The following is a 21,972-nucleotide window of genomic DNA, read 5'->3' on the forward strand; positions in this document are numbered from 1 at the left end:
CTAGCCCAAGTACCTCGAAGTTTAGCGTTTCCAGATAAACAGGGGCTCAACACGCGTGATGCTAGTGCACTAACGATAACGACACCAATCTCGGTGGCTTTTGCCACTGGCCTTATCTCTCAGCTGTCAAGCCAGTATCCGCCACGTGACCGGCTTCCACTGCTTCTAGAAGCCATCCCGGCATGCGAGTACATGGTACGTAATCAGTCCTCCACCAGATCAGCCAGGATTCTCCTCCAACGTGACAATAAGCTTAAATCATCGGCATGTTTTTATTGAAGCCCAGGTCCACTAATCCTGGTACACAATCTCCTTCGGAAAATCTCTGCGCTATTCCTTTTAGCCTCATTCCAACAGCGCGTCGAGCGACGAATGAGATGTCCTAGAGTCTGCGCGTTGCATTGCGATTACATACAATTTCTAGAGCAGATACAATGCCAATTCTCTGCGACTCACGCGAATACATACACTAGCCCTCCCTTGTCTCCGTTTACTTACTAATGGACCCAGCCGTAAAATAGACGGTAAAGAAACATAGCCGTCGATCATTACCTCTCGCAGGCCAAAAGAGACGCCGGACGCGGAGGCGCTGACGTCTGACTATGGTGAACTACCAAGGCGGGAACGAGAGAAGCGCCGTATGCCGCAGCAAGAACGGGGAATTAGGATTCCCTCTCGATCCACTCTAGACGACACTTTGTCCTCACAGAAACACAGAAACGGGGCGCTTACGCCTAGCACAAACCCATTCGAGGCTCCCACGGGAAGAGGAAAAAATAAACGGGGTTCGCTCACTCTCCTGCTGCCATTGGATCCGTTACCTCCGGGTGTTGTCTCGGGGCGGACACAGTGGGGCGTCAACCTCCCCACGGAGGCGCCCCGGTCTCCAGATGGGAGCCTGGCGGAGATGTTGTCTTCTTTTCTTTTCTCCTGAGAGAGCGGGGGATTTAACCCGGATGTGTCGGTCTCGCAACACTTTGCTGCGGACGTGAGACAATGCGTGGGGGGGGGTTTGCTTTGCTCAGGAATCGCAGCGCCATTGATGGGGAACAATATACCCGGACTTGTGTATCTCCGTTGGGAAGGAAAAAGTAATTCTGCTGCAGGTCCCGCGACATGCAGCTTTTAACTTGCTCACCAACCATTGAGTGGCTAGTATAGTTGCCGTTATTGCCGGAGAACATACAGACTGCAGGTGTTATAAGCCATTGATCTATTAATGGGATCATGAACGGACTTCGGCGTAAACATCGTGATGCTCGGTCTTTTTGTCGCGGGAACGGCGGCCAACGTGACCAGAAACCTGGGGACCCGGCGCCGGAGGTCTTTGAGCAGGAATTGGCAGGGTCTTCAGGCACGGACATGAACATCGGCCGGGGAGTTTGCGAAATGCCTTGATACACGGCAGATAGGTACGCACGCTCGGGCTTCGGCGATCATCTCAACAAAATACAGTATCGGAGCACCACTGCGGCTCATCCTCAGAAGCAGTAAGCCGAGCCTCTTTCTCGCGAGCCATTCAGAACCGCGTCTGTCTCTGTGAAACAATAAGATTTCATCGTTATCAACAGCAGGGGGCTACCAAGAACTTGGCGATATGGAACTTGGCCGAAAAGCTCTCAAGTCCACCGGGTGATAATATGCCATCGTACCATAATTCGAAGGAACTGTGTCTTGGCTTTTCAAGAGCCCTGGCATAAGCGCCAGATTTCCCCAGGCTTCCACGATGGCTTGCGAGAACTCTGGGGTGAGCCATTCAAGTTGTGAGAGTTTCAGGCATGTCGACGCAGCCAAGCCTTTGGGTAATGGATGCGGTCTAGGCCTCTGGAATTGAAGGCCTCGAAATGTGCGACGCTTTCGAGCCTCTTTTTTTTTTCCTTTCAATTCTCCATGGACGATCCTTGTGGGGGTTACAGACAGTGTTTGGTGACGAAAATTGAGCGGATACAGTTGAGATATCGGTCGGGCCTTTTCGGTGCTTTATCTCGCTGGTGCTGCAGGTTGATAGTTAGATCTATCTGCTACATGTAGGCGGATCTATACTATCTCCCGTATAACTATCTTTATTTGTTACGCGTATCGTGGTGAGTTACAGAGTACGAGGCAGATTTTGAGAAACAGCTACAGGGTACGAAGGTCCACCCACCATCTTGAACCAGAGATGGATGTCTGAAGCCAAGTCAATACAAGGCGCCAAGTTGATCACCAAAAAGCTTCTCAACACGTGTAGCCACGATACAAGACGTCCTCGCGACCATCCACGATTCCTCTGTGACAATATTTTGCTGCAAGAGGATCAAAACGTGCATGCTGCAGGAAGAGCAAAAAGGAAAGGGAACACGAGAACAAACGGCAGCGGAAAAACGGACACGCCCCTACAGCACGCTTCAGTGAAGTTCAGTACTGGAGCGGAACGGTCAGCGGCCCCACAAGCGTCTCATTGCCAAGCCGAGCGGTGTTTGGGTGAGGCAGGGTTATCGTGGGGCGGCGGAGTGGGGAGTGGGCTTGAGCGGAGCCACTCGTAGTGAAGAGGCTGACAGAGGAGGACACGTGCCCTCCGCCGAAGGAACCCCGGAGCGGACGGCGTCACATCACATCAGGAGAGAGAGTTTGGTCTGGGGGAGGAAGAGAGAGGTTGGGACAACTTCAGTTCGAGAGGACATGTCACTCCTGCTTGACATTGTTCATTCTATTACTTAACTCCCCGCGTCGTGCTTCTCGCCAAGTCCATCCTAGAGGGAAGAAGCATTTGACAAGACCCTTGGCTTGAGACAGGTCGTAATACGACAGCTATCCGCGGACCAAGTGGTCGGTTATAACGCAGACAGGCAGGCAAAAAGCAAAGACAAAAACCGACTGTCCGGTCCACGCCGAAGAAAGTGAGCAGATCTTCGAGTCTCGATTGTGATACCTGTTCATTGCGAAGAGGCGAGACTGTGTTGAACTTGGCGATGGCACGACGTCACAATCTTACAGCCCGCAAGTCAATGTCCGAAGACACAATCAAGCACATAGTCAGGATCCTGCTAAGCGATCGATGATGACCTCGGATCACAGAATCATCGACCGGATGGAAGGGACATGCAGGCTTGCAACCAGGGCCTCAATAAACGCTCATTATGACAAGAAAGCCAAGAATGACAGACCTCTTCTGTAGCACACCATGCGTTGCTTGAGTCGATGACCATCGCTGGAGGCGAAAACGCCCAGGCCGCCAAGATAAAGACAATCAGACCCCAAACAAGAGACCAACGGTTCAAAAATTTTCGTGCTAATCCTTGCTTGACAAAGTGTCGACGTGCAGGATTTCTCGTTCAGCCTGATCGACAGCCACCATCTCGAGTCAACTCGCCAATGGCGAGATACAGAATAAAACGCACGCGACCATATTCAGAAACGAGAAACATCTCTTGGATGCACGAGTGGGAGATAAAGCGCCCCTCCCCCGCCTGAGTGATCCTCTTGGCGCTCAACTCAACTTCACTCTGGTCTCTCGAGTTAATGCATCCGGGAGGCGGTCCCGGTTGTTGTTGGTATCACCTATCGGACACGGGTGAGTGAGCTAATCTTGACAATTAGAAACTCTGTTTATTAGCTATCGCTGTTAAGCTGAAGCTTGGCGTGAACTTTGCTGGACTAAGTGATGCACGGTTGAGAAAGTAATGTATGCGATAACGTTAACGTCGTTAATTAACATAGCTCAGAAACAAAAACCCAATTCGCCAATCCCCAACACCTTTAAACACTTAAGTCTTATTAGACCTTGGCCATATGATGAAGACAGCACTTCCAATCCCCTCCAGGTCCCTGTCGAAAGACGCTATGACACCAAGCCTCCGTCGCCATCATCTCCCCATTCTGGAGCTTCCACGCAGTGACGCGGTAGTTGAGCGCCGAGGCCATGAGGTCGATCTCTACAAACTCAGGCTCGTCGTGGATCTTGTACGCCGTCCAGGGCTCGTAGCCATCCTCCATGTACTCGTCCAGAGACGGCTCGGTGCGGGGTGAGTACACCTTCTGGTCTGGCTCGCAGAGGACGGCGTCTTTGGTGATGTATTTGCGCATTACCTCTGGCTTCTCGGAGGTCAGGGCGCGCCAAAGAAGGGCGGAGGCGTCGAGGGTGCCTTCTTTGTTGCGGAACTTGATTGTGCCTTTCTTTGGTTCGCCCATTTTGATGGTGTTGATGAGATGTTGTGATTTTGGTGAGAGATATGTGATAAGGTGAGTTAATTGAGATAAGATTCACAGCTGAAGAAGACGGTGGAAATAAGTGATATGAAGGATTTCCCCTCTTGAATTGACGTAGATATTGGTATTTCTTGAATCTGCATCTTCTAAAAACCTGGCATCGTCGGATCCCTGCTTATCCTGACGTCAGAGCCGCGCAAACCCTCAAAGCTGGATCAGGATATTCCCGACATCCAATTGCAAGAAAGTCAGTACCTCTGCAACAGGTTATTCAATTCCATTTCACATGTTTTATTGTTCTTGCTTTTTTTGTTGTTTCTAGGAGATTGTCTCACTTCATGCCCGTCATCGCACTCCAGTCTTGGCGTTGAGAACAGACACCACCACGTTTCTCCGCCATTCGATATCGTGATTTACAGTCTATTCTTGTACGGGAAGGTGTTCGCTTTTCAACAAACTAGTTCAACGATAGACTCGTTGCCAAGAATAGCTTTCCAAAGGCTATAGGGAAAAGTGGATGTGACGTCAAACAAGGGAAGACCCTGTGAGAGATTGTTGAATAATAGTTGACTTTATTTGATTCATCATGTCGTGACTCGTTACAGCTTTCGTCGAAAACTAAATACAATATTTCCCACGGTTCTTGTTGTAACCAAGCAACCGGTACACTATTCAGACTAACCGTGTCTTTTTTCCTCCATCTACGCCTATTCTGTAGCGAATAAGAGAAAATCAAAATTGCGTCGTGCAAGATTTGTCTATAGACAAACATAAAAACAGAACAATGTTCGTCGAGAACGTAAAACTTTAGTGAAATCTCTCCTTGATGTACACCATGGCTGCGAATCCAGCGCAGCACTTTGTGCTCATCTCATGCTTGCACCACGGACACTTCACCGTCATGGTAACGCTCCCCGCGAAATCCGTTGAGCCAGCGCTCAGTACACCATCTGGGTTGGACATGGCTTCGTAGAGCCTGCTTGGCATATCGTGGTAGCGCATGCAAGCGCAGCACTCGACGAACATCTTGGCGCTCGGTTCGCCGTGGTGCTGGTGCTCTAGGTTCGATTGCCGACGGAGCGTCTTGATTGTCGCTTCCGGGTCAGAGATGGTCGCTCTATGGCCGCTCTGGACGGAGCGCAGATGTCCTTTGCTTCGGGGCTTGTGCTTTAGGGGCGGGTATGTTGGTGTTGAGGCGAAGCTTGTCTCGTCGGAGGAGACGGGTGTTCGGCGGTTGCGGAGGTTGGCGTTTGAGAAGGCTTCCATTACTCTGTTGGCGGCTTCTTGGATGGGATCGATTTCGGGGTCGGAGGGGTTGGTGTCGAAACGGTCGATGGGTGCCATTTGGGGAGAGTTTGTGTAGGACCAGTAGGGACTGACGGGGCTGGCGGTTGCGTGCATTGAGGGCTTGATGGTTGCGATGCTGGGTGAGTGGCCCATTTCAGATTGGGGAGGGGATGTGTGTGGTGTGCTCATGGGAGATAAAGTCTGAATACCATCGGAGTATGAGGACTCTGATGAGCTTGTCGTAGGGCGACGACCGATAGGTGAGCGTGTAGTTCCTGGGGTGAGATGCTTCACCGGAGCGTGAACGTGCTGCGTGCGAATGGGGGCATCATTAGCACCAGCCAAGCCCTTCGACACTGGCAAATCCGTCTTTGTTGGCACAGGCGGTCCGACAGAAGATGCGGTGCTCGTCTTTGACGAAGCACTCATCGTCGACGAAACCGAGTTCTGCGCTGAATGACCTCTGCTGAACGCACTCTTGGCAGCATCCTTAAGCTTCCATTTCGTAGGAACAGCGGGTTCTGAATCAGCAGTGATGGGTTTCGGTCGCACGCCCGGCGAAGTCTGTTCATAACGGATGCTCGGGGGATTGTGTCTGAACAATTTGTCCTTGGACTTTGATGACTCCACTGGAGCGCTCTTGGCTTCATCGGAAGCTGGTTGAGAGTTGTTGAGTCGTGTTAGGAGTGTGAGAGATCCTCGCTTTGAGCTTCTTCGCGGCGGCGGCGGTGGGATGGAGAGACCTGATGCTGTTGATGAGCGCCGGGCTTGACCTTGGGGTTGTGTTGAGTTTGTTATTGGGGGGCGGGAGACGGTGATGGTATCTTGCTGGGGAGGCTTCTCGGTGTCTTTGGGCTTGGCGGCTTGTTTCATGCTCTGGTTTGAAGAGCGAGGGGTGACGGATTGTTCGCCGTCTTCCTTCTTGATGTAAAGACCGCCTCGTCTGTTCAAACCTTGGGCCTTGTTGTACAGAATCTCGCTGTCTGGTGTAGTAGCGGTGTTCTGATCACCCTCATCGTCCGTATCAGCGACTGCACAATCATCACTGACAGAACCACGTCGAGCTCTAGCGCTCCACAGGTAAATATTGACTGAACCCCTTCGACTAGGCGACTTGGCCGGCTTCGATTGACCCCTCACGCCAGATGTGTTGATAGAGATAGGAGGGTATGCTCTTCGTTTGGCATCTTCCTCTTTCTGCTGGGGATTGACCTTGAGAGGAGTAAACGACCCATGGCCGAGGAACGACTTTCGCATGGCTGGATGAACTCTGCTGTCGCCCTTGGCTTGGTCCTCGAGGACTTTCTGGTGGAAGTCGTCCTTCTTCTTCTCAAGCTTCTTGCCGCCCAAGAAACCGGTAGGGCTGGTCTCATCGAACGAAGCACGCTTGATCTCGAAGGATTTGCGGAAGATGGATGTAAGTGAGCTGGAGCGACTGCGTTTGGGCTCTTCAGGATCGTCGTTGTTTCTACCAATCGAGAATCCCAATAAGCTCGACGAGCGAGATCGTCGCTTCTGTGTTGTTTGAGGCGGCACAGTTGTGCTGAGTCCTTGAGTTTGAAGAGACGGAGGCGGTGGTTGAGGTTTACTCAGCTTTCGACCGCGAGGCTTGGGAGCGTTCTTCCAAGCTTCTTCGAGGGCTTGGTTCATGGCTAATTCCTGCTCCTTCTCCTTCGCCTTTCGCTTCTCCTCTTCTTTTCTCTGGAGCTCCTTTCGCTTCTCTTCTTTCTTCTCCTTCTTCTGACGCTCGTACGCTTCCCAAGTGGGTGATTGGCACACAGAGCGCTGCTCTTCCACATCAGGGGGAAACATGAACGCCACGGTCTTGTGAGCGGGCTTGTCGTCGTCTTTGAGCTGCTCCGTTGAAGATAATTGAGAAAGTTCCTTTCCCACGGGCTTTCGGGGGATCATGTTTGGTGACTCTGAGCGCTCAGGAGCTGAGAAGAGAGGAGGCGGAACAGCGGAGTAGTTTCGAACAGGTGTAGGGCCTTTCTTATCCTTGGGCACCAGCTCAAAACGACGAGGTGGGTGGCCTGGGCTGGGTGGTACTGAGCCACTGCTATCGGTGCATGCCGGAGATGGAGGCACAGAGCCCTGGTGTGTCCGCTGAAACTGTGCGAGTACGTCAGCCAAACCCTCCAGAATTTTGTCACTTTCTGTGCTTACATTGAGCTTCTTCTCCAGATCGAGCATTTGCTGCAAGCTATCTGAGCGAGAGCGCCCTTGAGGCGCTTGAGCAGCGAGGAGCATGATGAAAAGTCCTTTCTGCTTCTTTGATTTGGGGTCTTGTTCACACGCTCAAGAGAACCATTGACATGAAATTGGGCGGGGAGGTTCTGTGAGACAAGGAAATGTCGGGAGAAATTGCGCGTGAGTTGGGTTGGACAAGGTGGGGTGAGGACGATTGCTGCAGGTAAGCGCAATAATAATGAATCTGAGAATAGTTTGCCTGCTTCTTTTCTCGCGGATGTTTGCGTTTGTGTAAATCTGACCGAATGCGCCCAGAAACTGCTGCGTTCGGAATAAGAAGCTAAGGTCAAAAGCGGGTGATGATGTCTCGGGTGGTGTTTTATTGGTAAATTGCTTGGAATCTTGTCATTCCAATTCGTCTCTTCTCCTTCTTTTCCTTCTGAGAAAATTGAGAAATCTCAGCGAATGCGGGAGAAATTGCAACGGATGCTGTCGTGAGTCGTTGCAAAGGCGGTGGGCAAAATGATGCGGGTATCTCGTGATGTGGTGGGATTGACTCAAGACGAGATGAGACGAGACGAGCTAAAGCTTCCCCCGACTTTTTTCTTACTGTTGTACAAGTGGGAAATAAAAAGAGGGTGGGAATTGGTGAGAGGGAATTGGTCTGTTAATATGGTGACACAAGAGCGGAAGCGTTATCGGTGAGGTCAGGTACGGTAGGAGGATGCGACGTTGGTTGGGCTCAACAACATGCAACCCATTTACATGGATATGTAAGAGATAGATTGGAAGGGGGAGAAACAGGGATAGATGTGAAGACGGGCAAGGGAGGTTAAGTGTTGGAAGAAGAGTCAGTGGAAATAGAAAATTCCAGACAATTCCGCTCTGTTGAGCTCAGTTTGTATCTGGAGTGGCCCGGCCAAGCAGTGTCAGGCAATCAATCCAAACAAGCTTAGAATCAAGATGCCGATATCCAAAGCTACCAAGCTGCAGGTTGGCAGTTCTTTTTCCTGGGCTTACAGTAGTTTAGACTAGCTGCAGATGGCCAGTCCCAAACCAGCTGAGTAGCGGGACGGTCTGGGCCAAGGATCATGATATCTCGACCTAGCGACAGGGCATCAGGCCTGTTTGTGTGGGTGATGCGATTGTCCGTCATTGCGGGATAGCGGCATCGATTCCTGGAGTATCCATTGAGAGCCTGACTGGGGTAAAATCACTGCAAGACAGCCCAACAACGTCTGCATCCATCATGACTCTCAATTGTCACTGGCTATTCTGTCTCTCGACATGACAATCAATGCTTCCCAATTCTTCCCCTCACTCTTTGTCCTCTCAGCTAGACTCTAACCCTCAGCTGCAAGATGCTCGTAAGAATCAAGCAGTGGGTTTAGAATACGAACTGTCGAGGTGGGCACTAAAGACGTGCGTGGCTGAAGTGTCATGGCCCGAATCGCGGGGCCATTGGTTCGGCACCTGCGGGAGTGTGTGTGGCCTTACAGAGACGAGACGAGCGAATCCTTTTTTAGACTTGACAGGGGTGACCAAAAATAGCAGCGCGATCAAATGGAACCATAAGGCGATTACACGAATAGAAACTTTTGTCTCAGTATGGAAGGATACGAACTCTTCGACTGAGGCGATTGACGTTCTGGGGTTTAGCCGTTCTGCATAGAAGCTCGTTTAGGTCTTTTCTGCGGATACTGTACAATACCTACTTTGTTCTTTGGGAAGAAGCGTGCGGGTAGAGCGAGCTGGGAGGAGGGGCTGGCTGGTAAACTTGAACTGCTTATGCGCGATGGAGGCTGGTTGATAACGATAAAACCCAGTGTCAAGTGTAGCACAACGTGGCAGGCCTGTTCTCTCTAATTGTTCCCCTGATCCTTTGGGCCAAATGGTGTAATTATCCCAGCCTTCTTTCGATTAAATGATGGTGATAGGAAGCAATCAGAAGCTCATGGCATGATCCAACCACCCCGCTATCAGTGATAGCGGAAGTTTGTTAGCCTCTACGATACTTCCGCTAACACACTTGAGCTGCGCGATGATGTGATCTACCAACCAGTGTCTTGTTTCTCAGTGCCTAGAGTTTCTGTGTAATTGATCGGGACGGTTGGGGCCGTGCATCTGGGGCTGGAAGGTTAGACTAGACGGTGGAACGGATATAGCCCAACGACGAGCTGGCCTGATACGATTGAGGCAACGTTGGATACCAGTCTCAAGTCTATGTTCTAACTCATGGCTTCCATTCACCTTAACTCTCTACGACGTAAAGATTATCTAGTTCAATTCCAACCACCCAGCGTCCAGAAGAGATCAAGTCAATTGCCAGCCTCAGATAATACAGCTCGGCATCGATCAGCTCCCCGGAAAGTCTTCGGAAGAATACGATCCATCTAAAACATTGACAAGGTCTCAGTTCCGTTCTGGAAAGATTTTCCGTTAGGTTCAGGTCTCAGTGGTCATGGCCGTCTCGTATTCTCGCATCCCCATGCCCGCGGCTGGCACCCTGCAAGAATCTGGGGCTCTATGTAAATATAGCAAAACATCCACTCTTGTGCTTTTTGTCGACGGCCAACGCGATGCAAGTCATTGTGAATGGGACATGGTTGAAGCGCCCAAATTAGATATGTAAGTCAGTGATATATATCCTTGGTTGAGATTTTAATAGATGTCTGCATTTGCTTTGGTGATGGAGGACCAGACAGTGGGGTTAAGCTGGTGGGACGGTTAGATGGAGCGATTTGACTTGAGAGTTACCCTACAGCGACGTCGAGAGACGAGAATGTTTAGTTGTTGCACCATTTGCTGGGGTATTGGAGTTCTTCAGAAGTTTTTGTCTAAGACAAAGCCTTTATGTGTTTTGAGTATATTTAGTTTCGAAGTCAGAGGAATATGTAACTTGACATAATGCATGCGTGATAGAGAATGCAACTGAACTCCATCGAATAGTCAAGTAAACTCTAAGTTGGTCCTTGTCAATGGAAATACATTATTCTGTATGTCGTGATTGCGGATTTAGACCAGAGACCTACCATACATTGCTTGATCATTGACCAAGACGACTCGAACCTCAATACTGTAGCCAAGAAGCAGAGTAAGCCCTTACTACGCCCAAAATGCCCATTGACCAGCAGAATGGCCACTAACACGATGCCGAGCCACACAACATCTTGTACCTGCGTGCCCGAATAACACGATGTAACCTTTTACACCAATCCATTAATGCTGTGATTGTCGGTGAAACAACAATATTCAGTATTGTGAGAGGGAGCTTGGCAAACAATGAAATCGGCATTTTCACGATATCGTTAAGAACTCAACCCGCTCGCCAGCTTCGTTCTCAATGACGTCATACAACATCTTCCAAAACGCAACAGAGACACTAATTTAACGAAAAGCCACCACGAGATAATCGCTGGGATCAATTGAAAGTCCTCAGCAGCAAACAGTAAAATTTCTAGCTCTTGCATGGCTATTGTACGCCTGTTGCTCCCATGCGGACGATTCCCTCCAGGCGCATTACATAAGCCGCCTTGATCCGCCACTCGGACCCAGTTATTCCGAGGGCATCTTATCCCCGCTCACGTGAGGGTAGCTCCTTCCCGCCCACACACTTGCCAAATTGACCCAAAAATCTTACCGCGCTTTCAGTCAGCCGTTCGACTCTACCATCCACATCACCACCAAGCACATCATTCACCATGGGTAAAGTTCACGGATCTCTTGCCCGTGCCGGTACGTTTGCGCCCGCCCTCACGACGTTTCTGTCTCTTCGTCGTCGCTAACATTCTCGCAGGCAAGGTCAAGTCTCAGACTCCTAAGGTACGACGACGGCACTCCCCGACATCGAAAAATCCCGACGAAAAACTCGATCACTAACCATCGCGATACAACAGGTTGAGAAGCAGGAGAAGACCAAGACCCCTAAGGGTCGTGCTCTCAAGCGCCTCAAGTACACCCGTCGCTTTGTCAACGTTACCCTCACTGGTGGCAAGAGAAAGGTGAGCAGACTCGAGCATGATAGAGAAAGGAAGACAGGCGCTGACGATTCGGACACAGATGAACCCCAACCCCGGCTCATAAACGACTCGTCAAAATCGACAGGAATTTGCGGTATCGGGAAATGTTGGCTTTCGGACACGGTTCAACACAGCAATGGTTGGCTTCACTCAGTAATGGGATGATGTGATGGATTGGGTCAGGGTCGCAAGATAGGCTGAGCCCCCTTACGAAAAAGAAATAAAAGGAAATGGCGAAGAAGCACTACGACTCTACTCGGCGTCCGGTGTCAGTTGTCACAATACAACACACATTTGTTGGCGCAAGGCATTTCTGCTGCTACTGTGAATGTGGGAATTTCCTGATGAATGGGCGACTGGGCCAAACTGGCTGATCTGGGGGTATCGTAGATGCTGCAAATTCTTTGGAGTTCTCGGCGAGTGACTCATGCTGATGGATGACATCTTCGACTTGTTCGTGCCTGAGGGTCATGCCAATTTGACGGATATGCCAAACACCATGATTTACGTAGAACACCCCAAATTTAGCATTTCTTATGCCCAAAGCTACTGACAAGTTCGAGACCATGACCTCCAATAGATTAATTGATGATTCGAACATGAAAGCTTTCGATCTCATTGCTCGCATCACGTGATATCAATTCCACCTTGAACTCTGCATTCTCGCAGGTAGGTCCCGTTACTCAAACAAACAACAGCACTTTCCTCGCCATATACCGAACTTCTCTCCCTCAGACCACCCCCTGACAAAATGGCCGACGTGGAAATGGATGTTGACGTCGACGTCGAGGCGGGCTCTCCCCCTCCTCCCGCGCGAAACGAATCCGACATGCAAACACACACCAAAGCCACAGCCGTCCGCTCCATCGAAGGCTGGATCATCGTCGTAACAAACGTCCACGAAGAAGCAGACGAGGAGGCCCTGCAAGATCTTTTCGGAGAGTACGGCGAGATCAAGAACATGCACCTGAACCTCGACCGAAGAAGCGGTTACGTAAAGGTAAGCGCGCAAACACATTGAACACGGGGATGGATTGCTGATGCAGTGGCTTGGCTAGGGATACGCGCTTATTGAGTACACGACGCTGGAGGAGGCTCGCGCTGCTATTGATGGTGCGCATAACCAGAAGTTGCTCGACCAGACGATCTCGGTGGACTTTGCGTTCGTGCGACCTCCGCCTGGTAAGCCTGGGCGTGGACGGGGCGCTGGTGGACGGAACAGAGGACGAAGCAGGAGTCGTAGCCCTGAGGGCAAGGATCGTGAGGAGCGCGATTGAGCGGAAATCATGGGATGGACGATGGTACTGGATGGGAAAACGCAGAGCCTTGATACATGCGCAATCGCCGACGTGCGTGGCCAGAGCACGTTGGCAGTGTAATTTTGATACACGAGGTATGTCCATTTCGCCATTTCGCTGGGGATCATGTCCTAACACGTATGCAAGAACAGAATGAGAATAACACTGGGATACGACCCTTGGTCTTGGGCTTTCAAGGGATTCAATGGCGTCTTTGATGAAAGCCAACACTTTATGAACTCATGCTCAATGTGATATGCAAATACAACTGCTTCAACGGTTGTTGTGACTTGGTAGGGTACGTCCGGACAGTTATCTGATATGGCTTTAGGACATTTCACGTTCGGACAGAAGCTTCACAACACGCGACGATATCTTAAATTCTGCACACAGTATCTTTATGCGCCTAGACTGGAAGATCAGCTGATACTATCTTGATTCCCTTCCTTTGTCACATTCCTTACGAATCATCCTCCCGTGGTTTCCTTTAGAACACCCAAGTAAACGACTCCTTCACATTGAACCTCGTCGATTGTCTACACAATTAGCGGTCATCCTCACCTGCGTAAAGGGAACTTACCTGATATCCGTACTCGACGCTCCGATCAACACCTTGAACGCGCCCTCCTCAGCAATCCACCCAGGCACAGTCTCGTCATAATACCCAACAGCGTACTTATCCAATTTGATGGTGATATGCCTCGTCTCTCCCGCTTCAAGAAACACCTTCTCAAACGCCACGAGTTCCTTTTCAGGTCGCGGCAAGCGACTCTTTTCATCGTGGACGTAGAGCTGCACGATTTCTGCACCGGCGCGGGATCCGATGTTGGAGATGGCGAGGGTGATCTTGATCTCGCCATCGGGGGTGAGGGTCTTTGTTGAGATCTCGGGACGGCCGTATTCGAAGGTTGTGTAGGAGAGGCCGTGACCGAAGGGGAAGAGGGGCTCGATCTTGGCGTGGTCGTAGTGTCGGTAGCCGATGTAGAGACCTTCGCCGTATAGCACTTTGTGGTTCTCGCCGGGCCAGGTGTGCCATGCTGGAGTGTGCTCAATGCGCTTGGGGAACGTGCTCTGTTTGGTGTCAGCGAAGAATACACGATGGGTGAAGATCGCTTACTGGGAGCTTGCCACTTGGGTTCTCAATACCAAATAGGACATCTGCCAATGCATTGCCGGCTTCTTGTCCTTGGTACCAGCCCTGAAGAATCACAGGCACTCGATCGACCCATGGCATATGCACTGGGCTGCCGGATTGGTTGACGACAACGGTCCTGGGGTTAGCTTTGACGACAGCTTCGATAAGCCTGTCCTGGTTTCCATCAGCAGGAAGATCCATTGTTTGACGATCATACCCTTCTGACTCCCACTCAGCATCGACTCCGACAATAACGACAGCGACATCCGCGTCGCGAGCCGTCTGGACCGCTTGCTGAATATAATCCACCTGATCTTGCTCCTTATATCCGATGCGACATCCACCGTATTTGTGCGTGATGCCGAACTGCTTCTGCTTCGAAATGGGACGAAGTTCATTCGTCATCTCCACGCGCAGCTCAACAGCTTTGTCAGCCTCCATGTCGACATCAACGAGGTAGTCAATCGAGCCGTCAAACATCGCCTCGCCTTCTTCGGTCCAGTCCCACAGATCTAAAACCAACTTGTCATTGACGAAGAGCTTTCCAGGCCCAACGCTCATGAAGCTGATGGTGTGTTTGCCTGTTGTCCTCGGCATGAGATACGTCGTGGCCACGGCAGACCATTCGGGGCCGACTTCGCTCAAGGGCGCTGAGTCCCAGAGGAAGAGATCTGTGTTTGTTCGGCGCTGCTTCACTACTGGGTTACCCTCAAACTTATCACCCGCATACCAGTCAATGTGAACGCCTGGTTTGCCCGTCTGTTCAGTGCAGTACTCAGATGCCACGGGGAGCCACTTGTGGATATGGCAACCTTGGGCGAACGAGACTTTCTGCTTAGATACCTTGCGAATGCTGTCAAGCGGAATGGTGTTGTAGTACGGGTTCAAACTCGCGCTTCCACCACCGCCTGCAATATGTCGGTTGGCGTTGGGCCCAATAACAGCGACCTTGGTAGATTTGGGGCATAAAGGGAGGATACCGCCGTCGTTCTTGAGAAGTGTAAGACCTTCATGGCCAGCAGTTCGGATGAGTTCCCTCGTTTCCTCACGGTCATCTTCCCGCTCAGGTGCTTCAGGCGACATATCGCCTCCCTTGAGTCGTTCCACCAACGTGAGTACGTTCTCAGCTGCTTGGTTAATATCCTCAATCGAAATGCGACCCTCGTTGACGGCTGTGACGAGCTTGTCCAGACGCCATTTTGAGGAGTAGGGGAATTCGATGTCGCATCCTGCTTCCACGGATTCGATTGACGAGTTGATGCCTCCCCAGTCAGAAACCACGGTTCTACGACAAGTCAGTGTCATTCCATAACATACGATGATTCTCATTACCCCTCGTATCCCCACTCCCCTCGGAGGATGTCTTTCAATGTGTGCTTGTTCAAATCAGCGTGGACGCCGTTGATGAGGTTGTACGAAGTCATGACAGCCCAAGGGTTAGCCTCTCGAACGGCAATCTCAAACGGTTTCAAGTAGATCTCCCGAAGAGGACGCTCTGTGATGAGCGAATCTATCGTCAACCTGTTGGTCTCTTGCTCGTTTCCAACGAAATCTATAGCCTTGTCAACATATTGCCATCAAATTGTGTCATTGATCGTCTTTACGCTTGATGGTCGCTGCAACACCCCTGTCTTGAAGACCTTTGATGTACTGCGCTGCCAGTTTTCCAGTGAGAAGGGGGTCTTCGGAGAAAGACTCAAAATTACGGCCGCCAAGGGGATGACGATGCATGCAGACTGTGGGAGCGAGAAGCATTTCTGCTGATCGAGCTCGAACTTCGAGCGCTAGATGTTGCCCGACTTGGTAGAGCAGATCTTTGTTCCATGTTGCTGCGAGGGAGATTCCGCAAGGGAATAGTGCAGCCTATATGTTCTGTTTGAGTCATACTCGCGATGTTGGGGAATATTACTGACCTTGGTGCCGCCAACAAAGATGCCACCACGTGCACCATTGGGACCGTCAGTTGTCTTGATCGAGGGGATGCCCTTCTCAGGAATAGCTTTCGTTCTCCAAAAGTCTGCAGCTGTGAGGAGTGAGACCTAGAAGGGTTAGTGCATGACCACTCAAAGAACCAACAGCTCATGCCTTTTCCACCAGCGTCAGCCTCGCCAGCTTCTCTCTTGCTGCAGAGCGAGTATCTCTCAGATGCTGAATCTTTTGCTGGGGACTACATGGAGGAGAGTACTCCGTATCAGGAGTAGAAGGGGTGTTTAAATCGTTCATTGTGCTACTGCAAATGTCAAAACCGGCCTGTACGATGTCGTCTTGCTACGCCTAATATACGAGGTGAACAAAGACAGCACAGGAAAGTTGAACCGAGGTACGAAAAGAAGAAGTGTGTATCAAACGAGAAACCCAAAATGTGATAACAGCCTCCCTTATACCATCCCATCTGCAAGCAACGGTACGCGAGCGGCACATAAGGTCATCTGCAGCCAAGCAACATGAGGCGAACTGGATAAGCAGAAAACAGCACAATCAGTTGACTTGAGCTCGCGATCGCAGGGAACAAGGGTTCAATGTGCATTTCGTCGAGATAGGCATCCGCTCACTAATAAGCAGTAGACAGAGATAGCCCCGCAGCTTGTACTTGTATTTAGACGGACCGGCTGAAAAGGCCGGTGAAATAACCCCAATAGGGAACTTGTGTCTTTCTGTTTCAGAGATGAGGACGACGGATGCCGGTATATACGGACCGTGAGAGCGGAAGACGACACCGGTGCTTCCGGGGGGGAAGAAGAGAGATAAGAAAGTAAGAAACACGTGGTGCGATGAATAATATATTAGAAGTGATGATGGTTCACATGTTTTATGCAAGTGACATGATGTTGTGAATCGTCTTATCTTTATAATCTCAGCTGAGAGAGACGTTCTTCTCCTTACGATTCCCATGTATGATGACGGGCGAAGCGAACCCGACAGCCTGGGACGTAGTACCTTGGACGAATCGGGAAATACGGGTCTTCGGGCCGTTATTCCCAACGTCGGTCAGAGCGCACCGCCGGGGAACTCGGAAAGCCCCAAGTCCTTCCGTTATGGTATTTAAAGAACGAAACCATGACTTTTTACGTATGTGATGGAAGCCAAATGTGTCTTTTTCGTTGCAGTTGCCGTATGTGGAAGTTTCGGCACTTGGGGAGGATATCGGCCTTGGCTTAAAAGAGGATCATGGTGACGATGGGGTTTAGGAATTAAATTCCGGGCTGCTGAATGGGGTATTTTGGTACGAGAGCCGGTTTGAGTGCCGATGCAGGTGGAAGCAGATCATTGAGTTTTCCTGTTAGTGTGTAGTTTGTTTATTTGATGGTCAAGGTGTTGGAATGTTAACGTGTTATACGAAGGTGAACTAACTTCTTACTGTCGACAATATTACCTACACATCAATGAATTGTCTAGTCTACTAAGGACATTAAATGTTTCATATATAATGTTTATTCTCACGTTCACGTCCCAATTGAGTAATGTTTCAGATATTCCGGCTCATCTAATGGATCCCCCATGCTCCGTGTGTCCTCCGGCTAAGAGGGGCCGGCTCGGCGCCCAAGGCTATCGGAAGCATCCGCTTACACGCGCCGACATCCGCACGTGTTGAACAACAATTGACACTCGCAAACCAAACTAAACCAAGTTCATAACATCAAAGAACGATCTCATAATAAAGACCATTAACTCTATATCCGCGCATATCACAGCATGCTTCGCTCAAGGTCAAACTCATCATACTCCCTGCAGGACCTATCTACCCGTCCCCCGTCCCATCGCCCTTCTCAGACATCGGATGCAAACAGTTCAGATACAAGGCCCCGAAACAGCAACACCCCCGCGCGTGGAGATGTCTCCGCTGCGCCGCAGGAGGAAGAGGAGGAGGAGGAGGTGAAGAAGAGGTCGAGGCTGGGGAGGTTCTGGCTCGAGTATGTGAGCTGTGAGGTTGACTTTTCGGCGTCGAGGGATCATCTAGGTATGTGCACCGAGAGAAGAGAAAGAAGATTGGAGGAAGATCTTTGACGGGCATGAGGCAAGGGGTCTTGTGATGTAGATGGGAATGCATACAGGTGTGGTTCAGTTCGTGGGGTGGCTTCTGATATGCACTGATGGGGATATAGTTGAGGTACTGACGTGGGGTTATAGCCAACGAGAGAACGTTTCTGGGCTATCTTCGTACATCAGTCGCAATGTCAATGGTTGGAACGTTGGTAGCGCAGCTGTTCTCGCTGCAACATGAGGGTCAACATCAGGCATTTGGATACTTCGTCACGGGGAAACCGTTAGCGATGACTTGTTATTCCTTCTCGGTTGGGACGATACTTCTCGGTGCGGTGCGCACTTGGAGACATCAACGGACCATGATGAGTGGGAAGGCGTTGGTTGGGGGGTTTGAGCTTCACCTTCTGGGGTTATGCAGTGTGTTGGTATGTGTCACTGAGGGGTTGGTGATGTGTGACTAACGCGTTTAGCTTCTGTTGGTGTTCTTTTCTTTTCTTCTTGCTATTGATGTTGTTAAGGATAAGGAGCATGTGCCTACTGCGACTGCTTAGTTTGACATCGATGCAGTGCACGGAAGAAGAAGAAGCTTGAGAACACAATGAGTACATTCGGAATCTGCTTCATTAAAGTATAGGTACACGCAAACAAGCCTACAGGTAAGTCCATTCCACCTCATCTTCATACACTCTTGCTCTTGGCTATCCTCTTCTTGCCACTTCGCTGCTTGGTTTTCTTGTGAATGCGAGCTCTGTCCTTTCGCCTACAGAGTGTTAGCCCAATACTAATGGAAGAATAGCGCACATACCCGGATACTTTGGCAGAATTTTTATACTTGATCAAAGTCTCTTTGTTGTATGCCTCTCCGTGAACACTCGCTGGCTGCGAGGCATCCGACAGAAGAAGGTCAGACACAGTATTTGAATCGACGGATATCTTGTCTCCCATGTCGACGTCTGGGTTCGTCGTCGTTGGTTGGTGGTCTCTAGTCTTGGAGACTTGTATTGGTTGGAGTACAGGAGTACTTGGCACCCTTTGATCGAGTGTTTGTGAGTGTGAGGTATTGACAATATCCAAGCTTGAAGCTTCTGGTGACAGAGACATGTTCTCAGGCTCATATGTTTGTCGGCCTTGACACAGGATCGCATCGAGCCTCATCAACCTAGCCTCGAGGCTCTCGCCGCACCGAAGATGGACATCTATTGGTGCCACGACGGACGATGATGAGGAGGGACTGGGTATAGGAAGGGTACATCCATGTTCCGCGTTGGTATCATGGCAGTCTTGGATCTTTTGACTCTCAACAGGAGCGAGGGTGTTCCCTGAAGGCTCAGGATTGTCCCTGTTCACAACGATCAGTCCCCATCAACAAACAAACCTCTCAACATACCGCTTATAAGCACTCTCCTCAAGAGAAATACTACTATCCCGTCTCGCTACACCGTTGACTCTCTCAGTCGACTCACAAGAGCCACCAATACCAGACAAGAGATGATGCATGGTAACTGACACAACAAAGTAAGAATACCGTTTTGCAAAGGGACGCGGGGCCCAGCTAACTAGTTATAAGGACCTTCCAATAACAGCCAAGCAAAAAGGCTCCTCCCGTTACCGACAGAGGGGAACCGGACCCGACCATCTGGGACAGACTCGAAGTTTGGTCCCAACAGGACGGGACCCGTCTCATGCACCGGAATCACATCCGCGACCGGGGAGATGAAGCCAGAAGCGAACCCGCGAGGTTGGTTCACAGGGGGGCATATGAGGAGGAGGCTTGAAACTTCAATTCTTGGCTGACGATCTTCTAATCTTGGACAATCTGGTATTTAATCCGAAAAAGACTCAAGCGGTGAGACGGAGGAAGAGGAATTGACCACTCCCCATCGTGAGGGTGAGAGATTTTGGGGGCCGAGTTCATGTAATCTGCCACCTTCCTCGTACAGCCTGCAGAACCGACCTGTCGGTAAAAGGGGGTTCCTCTACCTGTACCGCCAGCCTGGTAGGGTGCAACCACACCAATTGAGCTGATATGTGACGTTATTGGTTGTGGTTGGGAACACCGCTGTTTCAGGCATTTACATGTGGAGAGAGGGAGAGAGTCTGTGCAAAAGGATCTTGAAATAGCAAATTACATGTGTTTGCTTTTTGGAAGGTTAGAGTCAGGTTGTGATGTTATGGGTTCGTTTATGATTCATGTTGAGGGGAGTTGTGTGATTGACGTGCAGGAGTCTTGGGCTTGGGCTTGGGCTTGTTGGCTTATACCTAACGTTAGGACTTGATGAGATATGGAGATACAATTCACATGAACAGACTCTTCACTCTTATTCTTTGACAGTAAACTCATTCAATTGATCTCAATTACCCATTCCAACTCACTCTCAAATAATCTCTCTTCTCTCCATCTGTAACTTCGTCACTCCCTTGCACCCCAGCTGCACAATCCCTGCTCCTTGGCTGGGGGCCTCAAAGTTAATCATCCCCCAGTTCCCAGCTTCCCGTCCCAGCCCTCGCGAGCTGAAGCCTCTACCTTGGCAAATGGTAAGTAGGAGGTAAGGTACTCACCACTCCCCAGCATCAGAAGAGCTCAAACGCTTAGACCTGCAGTACTCATCAATATTCGCATATCGCTCAGCAGTATTCTGAAAATGCCATCTTATATCCTCCACTAGCGGCACTGGTAAACCCGGAGCCCCAACTTCTGCATTCTCGCATCTCTGGCTGAAATTATGGTCATATACCTGCCAAACCCGTTCAGTTTACACGATGACGAAGCTGGGGATAGGTGTAACGTACTGTGAACATTAATCTGAGATCATTTATCTTTTCTGCCAGTCTCTCTTTTTCCCATTTGGAGAGGACGGTTGAACATGCGAGTGCCGCATCATCGAGAGCCGTCATTGCTTTCCAGCATTTCTCGGCAATCTAAACACCATATTAGTACACCATCTCCAACAGTCGCTGTATTCTCACCTGGGGAAAATAATTCAGTAGATCAAAACACGATTCCCTAGACTATACAACTCTCAGCACCCCTCTCCAAACCAGCCCATCATTAATCTTACATAAGGACCCTCCAGCGTAAGAATTCCATCCCCAGCTCTCGCCACAGCAACATGCACCCTCAACATCCCAAGATTAAGCTGTTCCAAATTCTGAGCCCTTGGCCTTGTCGTCTCAAACATGAAGTCTTCAATTGCTTCGACGACGTTTCGATGGGGCAAGATGAACTCCTCTCGAGCTTTCTTTTCTTCCTCTGATGGCGGTTTCCAACCTGGGGGAGGCCTGATGTATTTGCTGGTACCCCAGTATTTCTCTTCCCCCCCGGGTATGGCGGGAGGCCAGGTCTCGGGTCTTTGTCTAATGCATGCGATTGGTGCGATTGGTGCGATGAGGCTGAGGATGGGGAGGATGTGGGTGAGCTTCATGGTGAGGGAGTATGTGTGGCTGGACGTGGAAGCTATATCTTGATGTTGGAGGATGTGACATGGCTGGGCATTTGTAGCTGGCGAGAGTGGCTGATGGGATTCACATCTAGTACATCATGGTGAAATAATGACACTTGAGAAGTGGCATGTTTGATTCCTCGTCCGTCTCATTGACGCCCCCAGAAAGTCCCAGTTCGTGGTGTGAGCCGTCACGAACTGGCATAAAATGCCTGGTAAACTTCAGCTCTCGGCCAAAAACAACGCCACAGGCAACATCTCCAGCGAAGGAATGGGTCATGAAGGCTAAGTCAATCAGCAGCTGGCGTCAAGAGATCGGCGAAGGCAGAATGCTCTCTCGGTTGACTGGATGTCACCAAAGCAAACAAAGACAACATGTATTACACAGATCAACACGGCACTCACTCAAAAGTCAATCAGTACGAACCCAA

The 21,972-nt window shown here is 50.3% G+C and overlaps 6 protein-coding genes across 6 annotated transcripts; 2 read left to right on the forward strand and 4 right to left on the reverse strand.

The window, feature by feature from the left end:
- Positions 1-3,756: 3,756 nt before the first annotated feature.
- Positions 3,757-4,170, reverse strand: J7337_003586 (uncharacterized protein; the record flags this gene model as incomplete). Its single annotated transcript, XM_044821302.1, has 1 exon — positions 3,757-4,170. One exon carries the CDS (start codon positions 4,168-4,170, stop codon positions 3,757-3,759), a length of 414 nt encoding a protein of 137 aa, XP_044682635.1.
- An 825-nt stretch (positions 4,171-4,995) lies between these two features.
- Positions 4,996-7,725, reverse strand: J7337_003587 (uncharacterized protein; the record flags this gene model as incomplete). Its single annotated transcript, XM_044821303.1, has 1 exon — positions 4,996-7,725. The coding sequence occupies one exon, from the start codon at positions 7,723-7,725 to the stop codon at positions 4,996-4,998; it is 2,730 nt and encodes a 909-aa protein (XP_044682636.1).
- Positions 7,726-11,366: 3,641 nt separating this feature from the next.
- J7337_003588 (uncharacterized protein) lies at positions 11,367-11,849 on the forward strand (the record flags this gene model as incomplete). Its single annotated transcript, XM_044821304.1, has 3 exons — positions 11,367-11,400; positions 11,462-11,487; positions 11,562-11,849. The coding sequence occupies 3 exons, from the start codon at positions 11,367-11,369 to the stop codon at positions 11,847-11,849; spliced, it is 348 nt and encodes a 115-aa protein (XP_044682637.1).
- Positions 11,850-12,435: 586 nt separating this feature from the next.
- Positions 12,436-12,961, forward strand: J7337_003589 (uncharacterized protein; the record flags this gene model as incomplete). The annotated part of the gene is made up of 2 exons (XM_044821305.1): positions 12,436-12,684; positions 12,743-12,961. The coding sequence occupies 2 exons, from the start codon at positions 12,436-12,438 to the stop codon at positions 12,959-12,961; spliced, it is 468 nt and encodes a 155-aa protein (XP_044682638.1).
- A 508-nt stretch (positions 12,962-13,469) lies between these two features.
- Positions 13,470-16,340, reverse strand: J7337_003590 (uncharacterized protein; the record flags this gene model as incomplete). Its single annotated transcript, XM_044821306.1, has 7 exons — positions 13,470-13,518; positions 13,563-14,053; positions 14,100-15,402; positions 15,450-15,669; positions 15,722-15,980; positions 16,031-16,156; positions 16,212-16,340. The coding sequence occupies 7 exons, from the start codon at positions 16,338-16,340 to the stop codon at positions 13,470-13,472; spliced, it is 2,577 nt and encodes an 858-aa protein (XP_044682639.1).
- Positions 16,341-18,779: 2,439 nt separating this feature from the next.
- Positions 18,780-19,046, reverse strand: J7337_003591 (uncharacterized protein; the record flags this gene model as incomplete). Its single annotated transcript, XM_044821307.1, has 2 exons — positions 18,780-18,861; positions 18,907-19,046. 2 exons carry the CDS (start codon positions 19,044-19,046, stop codon positions 18,780-18,782), a joined length of 222 nt encoding a protein of 73 aa, XP_044682640.1.
- Between the last annotated feature and the right edge of the window lie 2,926 nt (positions 19,047-21,972).

Source organism: Fusarium musae, chromosome 3, assembly GCF_019915245.1.
Source record: "Fusarium musae strain F31 chromosome 3, whole genome shotgun sequence".
Taxonomy (NCBI): domain Eukaryota; kingdom Fungi; phylum Ascomycota; class Sordariomycetes; order Hypocreales; family Nectriaceae; genus Fusarium; species Fusarium musae.